Consider the following 16456-nt stretch of genomic DNA (forward strand, 5'->3'; position numbering starts at 1 on the left):
ATCTAAAATGTCTTTCAATCTAAAATGTGTCTCTTGTAGAAAGCATATAGTCAGATCACGTTATCTTAAAAATCCATTCTGCCAATCTTTGTTGTTTTTTTTTTTTTTTTGCGGTACGCGAGCCTCTCACTGTTGTGGCCTCTCCCGTTGCGGAGCACAGGCTCCGGACGCACAGGCTCAGCGGCCATGGCTCACGGGCCCAGCCGCTCCGCGGCATGTGGGATCCTCCCAGACCGGGGCACAAAACTGTGTCCCCTGCATTGTCAGGCAGACTCTCAACCACTGCGCCACCAGGGAAGCCCCAATCTTTGTTTTTTAATTGGAGTGTTTAATGTGTTTACATTTAATGTAATTACTGATAAATTAAGATTTTACCTGACATTTTGCTATTTTTTTCTATATGTGTTATGTCATTTTTTTGTCCCTTTGTTTCTCCATAACTGCTTTCTTTGGTGTCAAATAAATATTTTATGAGTGAACTTTTCATTACCTTGGGTTTTTTTTCTTTTTTTTTAACTGTCTTCTAAAAGTTATTTTCTTAGTGGTTGCCCTGGGGATTACAACTAACATCTTAATTTGTAACAATTTAGTTCAGATTAACACCAATTTAATTGCAATAGTATACAAAAACTTTGCTCCTATGTGGCTCTATTTCTTCACCTTCCATTGTGCTGTTATGTTATGAAGATTCCATATTTATACATTGAGTGCTCATCAACACAGATTTATAATTATTGCTTTATTCCGTTGTCTTTTAAATCAGAGAGGAGAGGAAAAGAGTTATGGACAAAAACTATATTTATACTGTTTTAATATTTGCCTGTGTATTTAACTTTACCATTACCCTCTATTTTTTCATGTGACATGAATTATTGTTTAGTGGCTTTCATTTTAGCCTGAAGTACTTCCTTTAGTATTTTTTCATAGTGCAGATTTGTTAGTGATGAATTTTCTAGGCTTTTATTTATCTGGCACTGTTTTAACTTTTGATTCATTTTGAAGGATAGTTTTGCTGGGTACAGGCATACCTCAGAGATATTGAGGGTTTGGTTCCAGACCACTGCAATAAAGTGAATATCACAATAAAGCAAGTCACACAAATTTTTTGGTTTCCTAGTGCATTTAGAAGTTATGTTTACAATATACTGTAGTCTATTAAGTGTGCAATAGTATTATGTCTAAAAAATAATGTACACACCTTAATTATCAATACTTTATTGCTAAAAACGTTATTGCTAACCATCAGCTGAGCAAGTTGCAACCTTTTTGCTGGTAGAGGGTCTTGCCTCAGTCTTTTTTTTTTTTTTTTTTTTTTTTGCTGTACGCGGGCCTCTCACTGCTGTGGCCTCTCCCGTTGCGGAGCACAGGCTCCGGACACACAGGCTCCGCGGCCATGGCTCGCGGGCCCAGCCGCAGCGCGGCATGTGGGATCTTCCGGGATAGGGGCACGAACCCGTGTCCCCTGCATCGGCAGGCGGACTCTCAACCACTGCGCCACCAGGGAAGCCCTTGCCTCAGTCTTGATGGTCGCTTACTGATCAGGGGTGATTGTTGCTGGAGGTTGGGGTGACTGTGACATATTCTTAAAACAAGACAATGATGAATTTTGCCACACTGATTGACTCTTCCTTTCATGAATGATTTCTCTGTAGCATGTGATGCTGTTTGATAGCATTTTCCTCACAGAATTACCTTCAAAATTAGAGTCAGTCCTCTCAAACCCTGCCACTGCTTATCAACTAAGTTTATATAACATTCTAACCCTTTGTTTTCATTTCAGCAATCTTCACAGCATCTTCACCAGGAGTAGATTCCATCTCAAGAAACCACTCTCTTTGCCCATCCCTAAGATGAAGCTCCTCATCCATTAAATTTTTATCATAACATTCCAGCAATTCAGTCACATCTTCAGGCTCCATTTCTAATTCTGGTTCTCTTGCTATTTCCACCACATCTGCAGTTACTTCCTCAACTGACGTCTTGAACCCCTCAAAGTCATCCATAAGGGTTGGAATTAACTTATTCCAAACTCCTGTTAATGGTGGTGATTTTACCTCTTTCCATGAATCATGAGTGTTTTTGATGGCATCTAGAATGGTCAATCCTTTCCAGAAGTTTTCAATTGACTCTGCTCAGATCGATCAGAGGAATAACTATGTATGGCAGCTGCAGCCTTATGAAATGCATTTCTTAAATAATAAGACTTGAATTGAAGTTACTCCCTGATCCATGGGCTGCAGAATAGGTGTTGTGTTAGCAGGCATGAAAACAACATTAATCTCATTGGCATCTCAATCAGAGCTCTTGGGTGACCAGGTGCATTGCCAATGAGTAGTAATATTTTGAAAGGAATCTTTTTTCCAAGCAGTAGCCCTCAATAGTGGGCTTGAAATATTCAGTTAACCATGCTGTAAGCAGATGTGCTGTCATCCAGGCTTTGTTGTTGCATTTATAGAGCATAAGCAGAGCAGATTTAGCATAATTCTCAAGGGCCCTAGGATTTTCAGAATGGTAAATGAGCATTGGCTTCAACTTAAAGCCACCAGCTGCATTAGCCCCTAACAAGAGAGTCAGTCTGTCCTTTGAAGTTTTAAAGCCAGGCATTGACTTCTCTCTAGCTATGAAATTCCTAGATGGAATCTCCTTCCAGTATGAGGCTATTTTATCTGCACTGAAAATCTGTTGTTTAGTGTAGCCACCTTCATTAATTATCTTCGCTAGATCCTCTGGATAACTTGCTGCAGCTTCTACATCAGCACTTGGGGCTTTACCTTGCTCTTTGATGTTATGTAAATGGCTTATTTCCTTAAGCCTCATGAATCAACCTGTGCTAGATTCAACTTTTTCTTCTGCAGCTTCCTCATCTTTCTTAGCCTTCATAGAATTGAAGAGATTTACACTTGCTTTACATTAGGCTTTGGCTTAAGGTAATGTCGTGGTTGGTTTTATATTCTATCCAGACCATTAAAACTTTCTCCATATTAGCAATAAGGCTGTTTCACTTTCCTATCATTCAGGCGTTCACTGGAGTAGCACTTTTAATTTCTTTCAAGAATGTTTCCTTTGCATTCACAACTTGTCTAACTGTTTGGCACAAGAAGCCTAGCTTTTGGACTATCTCAGCTTTTGACATGCCTTCCTCACAAAGTTTAATCTTTTCTAGCTTTTGATTTAAAGTGAGAGACATATGACTCTTCCTTTCATTTGAACACTTAGGGGCCATTGCAGGGTTATTAATGGGCCTAATTTCAATACTGTTGTGTCTCAGGGAATAAGGAGGCCAGCGAAGAGGGATAAAGATGGGGGAACAGTCAGTTGGTGGAGCAGTCAGAACACACATTTATTGATTAAGTTTGCCATCTTATATGGATGAAGTTTGTGGCACCCCAAAACAATTACAATAGTAGCGTCAGAGATCACTGATCACAGATGACCATAACAAATATAAGAATAATGAAAAAGTTTGAAATATTGTGAAAATTACCAAAATGTGACACAGACACAGGAAGTGAGCAAATGATGTTGGGAAAATGTCACTGAAAACTTGCTCAGTGCAGTGTTGCTACAAACCTTCAATTTGTGGAATCTGTGAAATGCAATGAAGTGAAGAACAATAAAACAAACTATGCCTATGTAGAGTTCTTGGTAGATAGTCTTTTTCTTTTGGTACTTGGAATATGACATCTCACTGCCTTCTGGCCTCCATTGGTTCTGTTAAGGAATCCACTGTTAATATTATTGAGTATCCTTTGTATATGATGAGCTGCTTCTCTCTTGCTACTTTCATGATTCTTTCTCTTTGGCTTTAATCAGTTTGATTATGAGGTGTCTAGGTTTGAATCTCTTTGTTATTCCCCATTTGGTGAGACAGCATTGTCATGTTTGATTTTTTGTTTCCTTTAGTTCTCAGAACATATTGAAAGTAGCTAATTTAAAGTCTTTGATTTTTTGTTTCCTTTAGTTCTCAGAACATATTGAAAGTAGCTAATTTAAAGTCTTTGTCTAGTTAGTCCAAAACCTGAGTTTTCTCAGGGACAGTTTCTGTTGATTGCTTTTTTTTTCTTGTGTATGAGCCAATTTTTTTTGTTTCTTTGCATCCCATAATTTTTTGTTGAAATTGGAAATTTTAAATAAAATGGTGTGACAACTCTGGAAATCAGATTTCTCCCCTCCTCAGGATTTGTTGTTGCTGTTTGTTGTGGTTGTTTGTTGTAATGACTTTTCTAAACTAACTTAGTAAAGTCTGTATTTTTTGTCATATATGGCCACTGACAACTCAGCCCAGTTCATTTAGTAGACAGCCAATGACTGAAAAGAGATTTCCTTAAATGTCTGAAACCACTAAGTCCCACAGTTTTTGCTGAGGGGTTCTGTGTGTGTGTTGGGGCACTCCTTCAACACTCAGTTATGCAGCTGACAACTCTGCATTAACCTTTACTTCCTGCTTGTGCAAAGCTTCAAAGTCAGTCACAGGTGAGAACTAGAGCTTTTTTACATCTTTTCTGAGCAGGAACAGAACCCTGGCCATGAAAACAGCCCTCGTATACATGTAGCCTTCTAGATTGCCAGAATTATGTCAAAGCTTATTATTTCCCAGCTTTTCTTTTAAGCTTTCTGATTAGCTTACTCTTAACCCCAAATGTTATCTACTGTTTCAGGGAGCCACAATGTTAAAGAAGTGCCTCTAACTGTTTTTGACAAATGACCCTGGGGAAGAAGCTATGTTCCCTGGACAAGCTCTGAATCAGGTCAAATAAAGACAACCTTTGGAGTGGAGGATTCTAGAGAATGACCAGAAGCGTCATAATGACTGTTCTCTAAGAATAGGGCTTTGAAGGAGCCTCAATGCTCTTTTGCCCCCTCCCATGGCTATTAGGCTGCTGGTTTTCACTGTGACTGTGGGATTTGGGTTTTTAAGGCTACCATGGAGATGACAATAAAGCAAGTTAAAATGCAACAAAGCTGTTGTTCTGACAGCTGTTTGTGGTTTTTGTTTGTTTAATAAACATGCCCTAGGTTGCTACAAGCTTCTGGTTAATTTCCAGAGTTCTGAAAAAGTTGATTATGAAACTTTCTTTGCTAGCTTTCTTGTTGCTATTACAGAGGTCCTTACTCTGCCATTTTCCCTGAGGTCACTGAATCTCCATTTTAAAGTTAATTTTGTTTTGGGTAAATTTCATAATGTACTAAAATGTGTGTCTATGCCTTGAGAAACTGGTTATCCTTACATATAAATTATATTTTTCCTCATTAAAATGTAATTTTTTAAAAGGAGTTCTTTCCTGTTTCAAATATGACCAGAATTTCCTAAAGGGTAGAACTGTGAATAAGTCAGGGAAATTTGGCCAAACCACTCATCTGCTTTATATATATGCCTGAGACCTAGATGGCTAAAGGGGCAGTGACTAAACTCTGCTTTCTGGGGCAACAATGACTAACATTAGATATTTTGGTTTTGACTGAAAGCTCAACTTTTGGCTAAAGTCCCTGAAAACCCTCTTTTAACAGAATGCAGAGTCTAGATGAGCCATGGACTGAAGAGGAGGGTGATGGCTCAGACCACCCATACTACAACAGCATTCCAAGCAAGATGCCTCCTCCAGGGGGGTTTGTAGATGCTCGACTGAAAGCCAGACCCCACGGTCCTGACACAGCCCAGGTGAATCTTATACCTTTTTGCTTGGATGGTGGCTAACTGAACTTTCCTTTTGCTTTCTTCAACTTTATTTTCAGGTCCAGACGGAAAAACTCACAAACTTTTTCCCCTTGAATTTCACAAAGCAGACAAGTAGGGAAGCTTTTGTTTTAACGTCAAATGCCTTGGAGCTATATTGTGATTCCTGAGTCTGGGAGTTCCCTCTTCATCCTAGCACAAATCCCATTCTACTGTGAACTTAATGAGGAAAAGAGAGAGTTCAAGCCTTCTAAAAGGCCTGGGGTGCTTTGGGTTCTCTGAAAGGAGAGTGGATGTAAGCCTTTAACATGAGATATTTTTGAGTTTTTCTGTTTTGCTCATTTCCCTGATTTTCCCTCTAACTCGAAATTCTAGTAAGGCATTCCTTTTCTAGAGTTATGGTATCTCCATGATATCTCTTCGTTATAGGGAATTTTTTGATGTCACCTACCTTATGTGAATGACAATGACACCAATGAAAGTGGCAAATAACATTGAAACCAAGTGTCAGTAGCTCTAACACTGAGAAGAAATCAGCAAGGTGGACTTGCCAAGGCATGAATGGTTATGGGTGTACGTGCTGGGTGGGCAGTATGTTCTGACACAGAGATAATCTTTAACTGAAATCTATTTTAGGTCATGTTGAGTGATGTGGCTACATGTAAAAGAGCTCAATTTATGTCACACTTAGGGGAGGGATGTGGGGGGTAATGAAAACAGGGGGCAGTTTTAGTTTTGATGAGATACAGCCTCTTTCTCACACCCACACAAACTTATTCCCCAAATCTTAATGCCAACCGAGAAGCATGAAGGGAAAATTGGGTGTAATAGGCATGCAATCCATTGGCCATTGAAGGCCCTTCTACTGTACTATGGCTTTTAAAGATGCAGAAACAAGAAGAGGATGACTTTTTCACTCTGTGTATTTACATATGTCTATAGTTTGCAGGAAAAGAGCAAACTTACTACCAGGGGAGACACTTAGGAGACCCGCTTGGCGAAGACTGGCAGCAAACACCTGTCAGGCAAGGTGAGAGGCAAGGTGAGGTGGACAAGAAACATAAAAAATTCTTTTCAAAAGTGACGTGCTCCCTAGTGGGTAGTTCCTCTCCTGTGGAGTGGCAGAGTGACCCACTGGAAATACCTGCTGTGGGTGTGGCTGCAGGTTCCAAGCCAGATCATAGAAATAGAAATAATGGCTGTCGGGCATGTCTGAGGGCACACATCAGATGATGCCGCCCCTGACACCAGAACCAGCTCACTGCCCCCACCCGCCCCATTGCTTCCTGCACCCTGAGACTTTCCTCCTAAGGCCTTTCTCTGGCAGGAGGACTCGCCTGCCCAGGGGCTGAGGAATTCACCTCCCCCAGGGGCACCTGCACCCATTTCAAACGGGGCTGGCTTGGGAGATTGTGGGGCGTGCTTTGTGTTGTCCCTCAGCTCCCTGGCAGGGCTGAACCCCGGTGGCTCCCAACAGTAGCTTGTAGCTTTCCCTTCCTTGCCTCACCCCTGCCTTCCCTCTCCAGAGTCAGCTTCAGGAAGAGCGGAGCAATTCCGGCCCTTGGCAGAGATGGTACCAGGGATACAAATCCCTCACAAGCCCTGGGTCCTCTTAGAGGACACTTCCACCTCTTATCCAACCTCTTAGCATGCACCTAACTCCCACATTAAAAATTATATGGCGGGCTTCCCTGGTGGCGCAGTGGTTGAGAGTCCGCCTGCCGATGCAGGGGATGCGGGTTCGTGCCCCGGTCCGGGAGGATCCCACATGCCGCGGAGCGGCTGGGCCCCTGAGCCGTGGCCGCTGAGCCTGCGCGTCTGGAGCCTGTGCTCTGCAACGGGAGAGGCCACAACAGTGAGAGGCCCGCGTACCACACACACACAAAAAAATTATATGGCTATTTAAGGACCATTTAATTTAAACTAACCGCTAACATGTCTCTATTCTCTAGACAGTTATTTCTACACATACATATATGTGTGTGTATGTATACATACAATTTTAAAGTCTCTTTTAATTTTAAACTTTTTCCCACCTCAAACATTTCTATCATTTTCAATAGCTCTGGGGCCCTGACCACTAACTGTTCAGGGCCTGGAGGAGATGGAGTGACAAATGAGCTAAATCCAATGTACACTTCTGGGTATAGAAATTTACATTTGTTGGTTTAACATTAAGGCTTTTCCATTCATTATTGCCATTTGTACTGGCGAGTAATTGACCATATATATATATATATATATATATATATATATATGTGTGTATATATATATGTGTGTATATATATATGTATATATATATATGTATATATATATATATGTATATATATATATGTATATATATATATATATATATATATATTTTTTTTTTTTTTTTTTGCGTTACACGGGCCTCCCACTGTTGTGGCCTCTCCCGTTGTGGAGCACAGGCTCCAGACGCGCAGGCCTAGTGGCCATGGCTCACGGGCCCAGCCGCTCCAAGGCATCTGGGATCTTCCTGGACCGGGGCACGAACCCGTGTCCCCTGCATTGTCAGGCAGACTCTCAACCACTGCGCCACCAGGGAAACCCTTGACAATATATTTTTAAAATTTCCCCCTGGTGAAAGAATTTCATGTCTTGCCTTCCCCAGCTGAAAGATGACCCATCCATACTGCCCAGCCAATAATCCCTAAAACCCAGTCAGTACACCACATGGCTCTATCTCAGAATAGGATGGAAATAGCACATTAAAGTTATAACTTTGCCAGAGGCACTTTTTTTTTAACATTTTTCATCTTTGTTCTATATACATTTAAAAAGTATTATACAGCAATTGCGTACATAGACATATAACTGCTAAAGACTAAAGGAGACACATTACTTATATGAAATATTTACTCTATTGAAAATTCATCAGGTTTATTTGAAAATGAGGTCTTTTTTGATATTCAAGTTATTCCAGCCTGTTCCAAGAACAGACAATGTAAGAAGTTCACCAGGGCAAAAATGAGCCTTACACAAGTTCTTGTGTAAAGAGAATAAATAAATGTCAAGTTCTTATTTGTAAGCAATAAATATCTTTTCCATAGAACAAATACAAGTGTTCCTTATTGATCTGGTAGAAGCCATTTCCCCTAAATGAAACTGAATTCTGGGTACCAACACCAGGGAGGGTGTGTCTCCCTGTCCCCGACTCAGCACCTGCCACTGTCGGAAGTGGGAAAGGGCCGTCGTCAGCAACTTATTCATTGGGCTTTTGATCTTTTTAAAGATTAGTTTGTAAAGTCATTTTTACAGACTGAGTTGTCTGCAGTTCATACAGACGTCTGAACGGCAGACAGTCATCCCTAAGCCAGGACTCGTAGCTCAGGAACGACCAGTGACACATAGAAACCACATCCAGGGAGAGGAGTAGACACAGCTCAGGAATTTGTGGAGATGCTCCCCAGAGACGGGATTTTCGCAGGACACCTGCATTCTCACGCTTGCAGGCCAGAGACAGTGGTGCTGCCAAAAGTCCTTCAGTGGGCTCTTGGGAAGACTTCTCCAAAAGCCCTGAACCCACTCTTGCCAGCTGGATTGAGCCAACTTCCGCAGCCCACCACCTGGAGAGGTGACCTCTCTCCAGGCCCAAGGCGATCTTGAGAGTGTCTGTGGAAGCCTGTTAGAAACAGCGATCCCATACAAAGAATCGGATAGTGGCTCAAGCAGGGCGACACACTTCATTCGCCTCAGGCAACAAGAACAGGGACAGCCTGACCCTGCCTTGACAGAGTCTTGGTCCAGTTGGGAAGTCCCATGAAGGCACAAGCCTGACTCTGTTTTATAAGGAAGGTGCCTCATTCATGAGGAAGTAACTTTCTAATAAAAGGGGGTCACAGCACCTGCAGTGCATTTCTAATGGAGTTAAGATAATGAAGCATTCCCCTACACTTAAAAAAAGAGCAATGAAAATAAGGCCCGTTGTTCTTCTGCTCAGTTTTTTTTTTTTTTTTTTTTTTTTTTTGCGGTATGTGGGACTCTCACTGTTGTGGCCTCTCCCGTTGCGGAGCACAGGCTCCGGACGCGCAGTCTCAGTGGCCATGGCTCACGGGCCTAGCCGCTCCGCGGCATGTGGGATCTTCCCGGACCGGGGCACAAACCCGTGTTCCCTGCATCGGCAGGCGGACTCTCAACCACTGCGCCACCAGGGAAGCCCTGCTCAGTGATTTTGATCTCAGGCCTTTGTAAAGGGGATGAGGAGGCTGAGGCAGCTTCTGCAGCAGGTGTGCACCCACCCCCGCCACTCCCCCAGCCCAGGTCAGAGGTGCCTAGGGTCTTGGTAAGGCTCCTAACCTTCACGGCGTCCATCATCCTGGGCCAGTAGGTCCCATTTTGACAGGAAGGAGTGGAGAGCATCCTAGCAGAGTACAACAGGGTGTGAGAGGATCAGAGAGGAGACTTAACGGATGGGCATCTGAAAGAAGGATCTTCTTATGAATGGGCTAAAGGAACTTTTCTGTGAATCACTGGATAGCTTAACGTGAATAGCATTACAATCAGAAGAGAAAAGAGGGCTGTTTTCTTGTTGCAGGGTCCTTGGACATCTACAGCATGCCGGAAAGGAAATCGCATGTGGCCCCTACAGGAGAAGCCCCCACCTATGTCAACACCCAGTGCATCCCGCTGCAGGCTGGGCTGGCCACGGGCAGCAGTGCAGAAAGCAGTCCACGGAAAGACCTCTTTGACATGAGTGGGTTTCCATTTGCCACTGGATTTTTCTCTTTTGAGGCTGTTTTTTTACATTGTCTTTTGTTTGAAATCTGTGCAGTTACTGAATTTTCTTCTAGTGGGGTTTTGATTAATGACACTGATGAGCTGTCTTTTTCTGGGTTATGATTGAGCTTTTCAAGGCTTTGAACTTGGCCGACCCCTGCTTTGGAATTACAACCTTCTCTGCAGTCCAGAGGCAAAGCAGTTTCCCCCTCTTTTTTTTTTTTTTTTAATTAGTTAATTTATTTGGCCGTGTTGGGTCTTAGTTGCAGCACATGGGATCTTCGTGGTGGCATGCCGATTTCTCTCCAGTTGTGGCATGCAGGCTCCAGAGCACATGGGCTCAGTAGTTGCAGCATGCAGGATTAGTTGCCCCACGGCATGTGGGATCTTAGTTCCCCGACCAGGGATCGAACCCGCGTCTCCTGCATTGGAAGGCGGATTCTTAACCACTGGACCACAAGGGAAGTCCCCCCACCTCCGTTTTATAATTGACTTTGCTCTTGAAGATCGTATTGAGACAAATGATATACATAAACGCATTCATTTATTTATTCACTTAGGTATTAATTGGATTATTATTTATTATTATTATTATTAATTATTATTATTATTATTAAGTATTATTGGATAATACTTAGGTATTAATTGTGTGCCAAATACTGTATCAGTTTTAAGGATGCCAAGATGAAATGGCTTGGCCCCTGTTTTCATAGAGCTGTTAGGCTGTTGAATAAGACTAACATATAAGCAAGAAATTGTAATATACCCTCTTGTTTGCCTACATACACTCACTTTCCCTCTCACTTTTTCTCTCCCCTTCTTCCACTCTACTGAACACCTACCATGTGTCAAATACTAGTCTACTTACTGGGGATATACAGGAAAACCAAATAGACAAAGTCCCAACTCCCATGAAGTTTAAATAACCACTGTGTGTTACAGGTAGTGACAGGTACTCTGATGAAAAATAAAATGGGATAAGAAGAGTAACCCCAAGCTCCTGTTGATTGCTCTGTAGTATGATGTGTACCATGGACCTCTGTTTGGCATATAGATTGGGAAAAATAAATCATCTGTGAACTGATTAATGAAAGTGCAAATTGTTGTTAAGGAATTTTGAAAGAGCTTCCCAAGCTCATGAACAGCTTTACATCCCCAAATTTCTTTTTCAATTTCCTTGAGAATTTTACAGGTTGAAGAGGGAGGGAGAGGAGACTAGCACTTAGTGAGTTTCTACCACGTGGTTAGGTGCTTATTATTTTATTTAATTTTTGCAATAGTCCTACGGGTAGATATTATTATTATTACCATTTTATAGAGGAGGAAACAGAGAACCCTAGAGGTTTGGTAACTTCACTGCTGGTTCACCACATACAATACATACCTGGTATTGTATGTGGGTGAGGACAGGGCTGAGTGCTTTTATAATCAGGCTGTACTATGACAACAAAAGTCTATTTTTCCCCAGAATGGGTCACTGGACTCCCATTCTGATTTTAAAAATCACCAGAGCCAGAAGAACTGTAGAATCATCTCGTCTAATCTCTTCATTTAAAAAAATGTGGAAATAGCCTAGGAGGTATGAAGCAACTTCTCAAGATGCAGAGCAAAGTGGTAACTCCTGTTGTAACGATATCTCCCAACTTCAGTTTAGTAGTTGTATTTATGGTCAGACAATTTTCACTGTTTAATTTAGTCAATATACCAGTGACTCTTGGCCCCAGAGCCTGAGGAGAGTTAGATTGGGCTGGGGTTTGAGATGGGAAAAATGAACGCCAGACCTCCCTTTTTTCATCCATCAATTTCTACTCCTACTCCCAAAACTAGAGAAGGGGAAACCGAAAGTATAAAGAGCCCTGGAGAGGCTAGTATCTATTGAAAAGTATGGAAAGATAGACCTAGCACTCTGTGTTTATCTTGAACCACTATAGCTAAATAATGATGGTGGTAGTGGTGCTGATAGTGATGGTAATGGTACTGATGGTGGTGGTGATGCTGATGATTGTGGTGATGGTGATGGTGGTGATGGTGATGAAGGTAATGACATGGTGATGGTGATGATGGTAATAGTGGTAATGAAGGTGATAATAATGATAAGATGGTGTTAGTGGTGTTGGTGATGATGATGATGGTGATGATGATGTTGATAGTGATGGTGATGATGTTGGTGCTAGTGGTGGGGCTGAGGTGATGGTGATTATGATGGTGATGATGTTGTGGTGATGGTGATGGCAGTGATGGTGATGAGGATAATGATATGGTGATGGTGATGATGGTAATGGTGGTAATGAAGGTGATAATAATGATAAGATGGTGATAGTGGTGTTGGTGATGATGATGATGGTGATGATGATGTTGATAGTGATGGTGATGATGTTGATGCTAGTGGTGGGGCTGAGGTGATGGTGATTATGATGGTGGTGATGATGCTGTGGTGATGGTGATGGTGGTGATGATGGTGATGGTACAGGAACAGAATACAAATTTTCAACTACTCCAGGTAATCAGGGAAAAAAAGTAGCATAAAAAGAGAAAATCTACGAACAGAATTTTAGTCCATAGTTTTAACCTCTTTTTTGCCCCAAATCTGTAAATCATTTAACAAGTGTCAAAATGATTTAGTTTTGGTTTCATGTATTCACTTCACATCTGCCCATTCTCTACCAACATTTAGCAAACTGGTCTGATTTTACAGCACTCACTGAATATTTATGGGTACAAACTATGTCCCAGGAACAATGTTGGACTAGAGGGATGTAGCTGTGCCCAGGAGAGAACCATTCTTGTTCTTGTGGTGCTTGCATTGTGGCAGGTTGGCAGTGGGGTCCTAAATAATCATCACAACAGCTTACACTTGTGTGGCACTGTGGGCATTTTTCAGAGTGCTGTTGTACATATTGCCTTGTTTGAAAATCGAACATTGAGATTTAATTAGATGAGCCTGGTGACTTCTCTTACCGCTGATATTTGTTGCCGTTAGAGCCATGGCCTGCAGTGAGAAGTATGTTCTGAAGGGCATAAAGTCAAGCTCAATCTCAAACACTCACACAAGAGCCTTTTTCTACAGGGAAACAAGTGAAGGTCAAGGGGAGGTAGAGCTCCTAGCCTGGGGCAAGTCACACAAAAGGCACCCAATAAATGTCAGTTTTCTTCTCTTTTAAGAATTCACCTAATACAAAAATTTTGAAAGAAACACTTGTTGGGCTGGGTTTCAGTTTTGCATGAAATCAAAACCTTGCAACTTTTCTCTTCCTTTGTGTATTTTCTTTGGTATTGGCAGGTTTTTATTCAGAAGAGAACACATTTGTTGAAGAGGCTAGCCAATGTTCCAGAGAAAGTAGATGGCATGTAATATTCATGGCCTCTTGCAGCGTGCAAAAAGGGAGTCATTCTAACTAGTGAGGCAAAGGGTGTGCTTGAGTCTTTGGCACAAGACACAATGCCCAGCTGTCTTGGGAAAGCAGACTCATCAGAATGAGTCATGCCAAGATTTGGGCTTTGCTTTCAAATGCTTGTTATGATGAGTCTTGTATTACCAGCCAGTCATTTTTCTCTACTTCTTATTTTTCTGGTAGAAATTGCCTTTGCATTTCCAACCCTCACACTGTACTGTCTATCATTTGTTCTCCTTGGGATTAATGTGTTGCTGGCAAATGTTTTTGGCAGAACCTTTTGAAGATGCTCTCAAGAACCAGTCCTTGGGGCCTCTGTTGAGCAAGGCAGCCTCCGTGGAGTGCATCAGCCCCATCTCACCCAAAGCCCCGGATGCCAAGATGCTGGAAGAGCTGAAAGCAGAGCCTTGGTACCAAGGGGAGATGAGCAGGAAGGAGGCAGAGGGGCTACTGAAGAGAGACGGAGACTTCCTGGTCAGGAAGAGCACCACCAACCCAGGCTCCTTTGTCCTCACTGGCATGCACAATGGCCAGGCCAAGCACCTGCTGCTCGTGGACCCGGAAGGCACGGTGAGCACAGGGCGGAGTGTGGCCTGCACTGGCCAACCTCCCTCCGACAGTCTACCCTGGGTCACTGCACTGGGGGCCACTTTCCCTCCTCTACTCACATATGCCTGCTAAGTCCTGATGGTCATTTCTCCAGGGCCCTGGAGACCAGGCCCAGAGGACTTATGCTTTCAGGCCAGAGCCAGGCTACAGGAATACCATGGTCAGGGCCCCCTGTGCAAGTTATAAAACTTGGAAATCCCCAGGGCCCAGGTTGAAAGGCTTAATTCTCATGTTCTTTAAAATAAATACAAACACTGAGAAAGTTTTCTTTCCAAATACGTTCATAGTGGACAAAGAAGTACAGGGCTCCTGGGCTTTTAATATTTACCTCAAATATCTCTACAAGTTGAATCACCAGTCTTTAATTTGCAGGTTATAAAATGTGATGAAGCAGTAAGTAAGCCTCCTATTCATTAGTCTCTTGCTTTCCCACCCAGAGAAGTAATACCTCATGACAGTGATTTTGGCACTTCCTGGCAATACAGTTGTGTCTGAATAATTCTATGGGGTTGACTGAATATACCATCTTTCAGTCAATAAATAAATTTGACTTCACCCTGGCACAGTCCAAGAATTACTAAGTTTAATAAATGTAGTTACCTTAGCCTAGCCATTGAGTAAATTCCAGGATTGTTGTTTAAAATTTTTTTATCCAGTGAAAACAAAGCAGCAGGTAGTTATCTCAATAGTGGTTAAGAACATGGCATTTAAAAAAAAATTTATTGAAGTGTAGTTGACTCACAATGTTGTGTTAATTTCTGCTGTACAGTAAAGTGACTTAGTTATGCATATATATATATATATATATATATATATTCTTTTTCATATTCTTTTCCATGATGATTTATCACAAGATACTGAATATAGTTCCCTGTGTTCTACAGTAGGACCTTGCTGTTTATCCATTCTATATATAATAGTTTGCATCTGCTAAACCCAAACTTCTAATCCTTTCCTCCCCAACCTCCCCTTCCCCTTGGCAACCACAAGTCTGTTCTCTATGAAGGACGTTGCATTTTTTGATTGACAGGTAGGAATGAAGACAGTCTTCCTTTGGACTTGGACACAATTTAACTGTGTGTGTTTGGGGAAAGAGGCGGTGTTACCTGAGATGATTTGTTGCCTCAGGTGTCTAGACTAAGTTGCCTGCACACCTCAGCTCCCTAGACCTCTGCACCTTTTCTTCTCTTCCCTTCCACTCTCCAGCTGGGGAACCACTCCCCATGAATGTAACATATATCCAATTCACCTTCTTTCGTTGTGTGGATTTTTTTTTACATATATGCACACCAGGGAAAATACATATTTTGTGTTTGTGTGTTTCAGAAATTTGCAAACAAACATGATGTTATTCCACAAATCATTTCTTTCTTTTTCCCTCCGGTACGTGTTTTTAAGATCTGTCAGTGGTGCCTTCCGTATACTGAATTGTTACTTGGGTGGGCCATCTGGGGCTCACTGGATACACCATCTGCACATCACTTCCTGAGCTCTCTTGTGAAGGATTGAAAAACTGAAGGTGCTGCAAACCTCATGCCTGTTTCCCCTGCACCTGGGACGGTCTCTCTGGGGCATATCCCAGGAGTGTATTGATCACAGGATGGACATACATCTAATGTCATCAGGGGTTGCATCTGCTTCCAGAATGGCTGGGCTACTGACATGCACAGCAGCAGAGTGTGAGGGTCCCACACCCACCCCTTCTCTATCTAGTTTTGCTAATCTGGTGCGGGTGAGGAGTGAAGTGATGTCTCATTGTTTGCTGTGCAATTCTTTGATTGCACTTTAACAGGTTTCTCCATAAATTTTATGTTCCTATCTTTCCCCCATGTTTCTCTTTTAATCTTCTTATTGGGTTTTCTTGAGTTTATTCCAGCAATGGAATCTCCATATGTACTCTCCCACATCTTCACCTATCAGATAGTTGTGTCTGTGACATTCTTCATCAGATAAAAGTCTTTTTGGGGGGAAATGTAGCTGAATCCATCAATTTTCCCCTTTATGGTTTATAGTTTTGAGTTTTAAAAGGTTTCTCACCTACAAA

At 42.0% G+C, this 16456-nt stretch overlaps 1 protein-coding gene across 1 annotated transcript in view; it reads left to right on the forward strand.

Annotated features, from left to right (window-relative positions):
* SHC3 (SHC adaptor protein 3) overlaps positions 1 to 16456 on the forward strand; it is a 150884-nt gene that overhangs the window by 109221 nt on the left and 25207 nt on the right. The window contains exons 8-11 of the mRNA XM_081238046.1: positions 5509 to 5659; positions 6617 to 6704; positions 10230 to 10388; positions 14078 to 14373. Coding sequence (XP_081094172.1) covers positions 5509 to 5659; positions 6617 to 6704; positions 10230 to 10388; positions 14078 to 14373 — 694 coding nt within the window. The remainder of the gene's footprint in view (positions 1 to 5508; positions 5660 to 6616; positions 6705 to 10229; positions 10389 to 14077; positions 14374 to 16456) is intronic.

Source organism: Mesoplodon bidens (genome assembly GCF_964165515.1).
Source record: "Mesoplodon bidens genome assembly, chromosome: 6".
Classification (NCBI taxonomy): Eukaryota; Metazoa; Chordata; class Mammalia; order Artiodactyla; family Ziphiidae; genus Mesoplodon; species Mesoplodon bidens.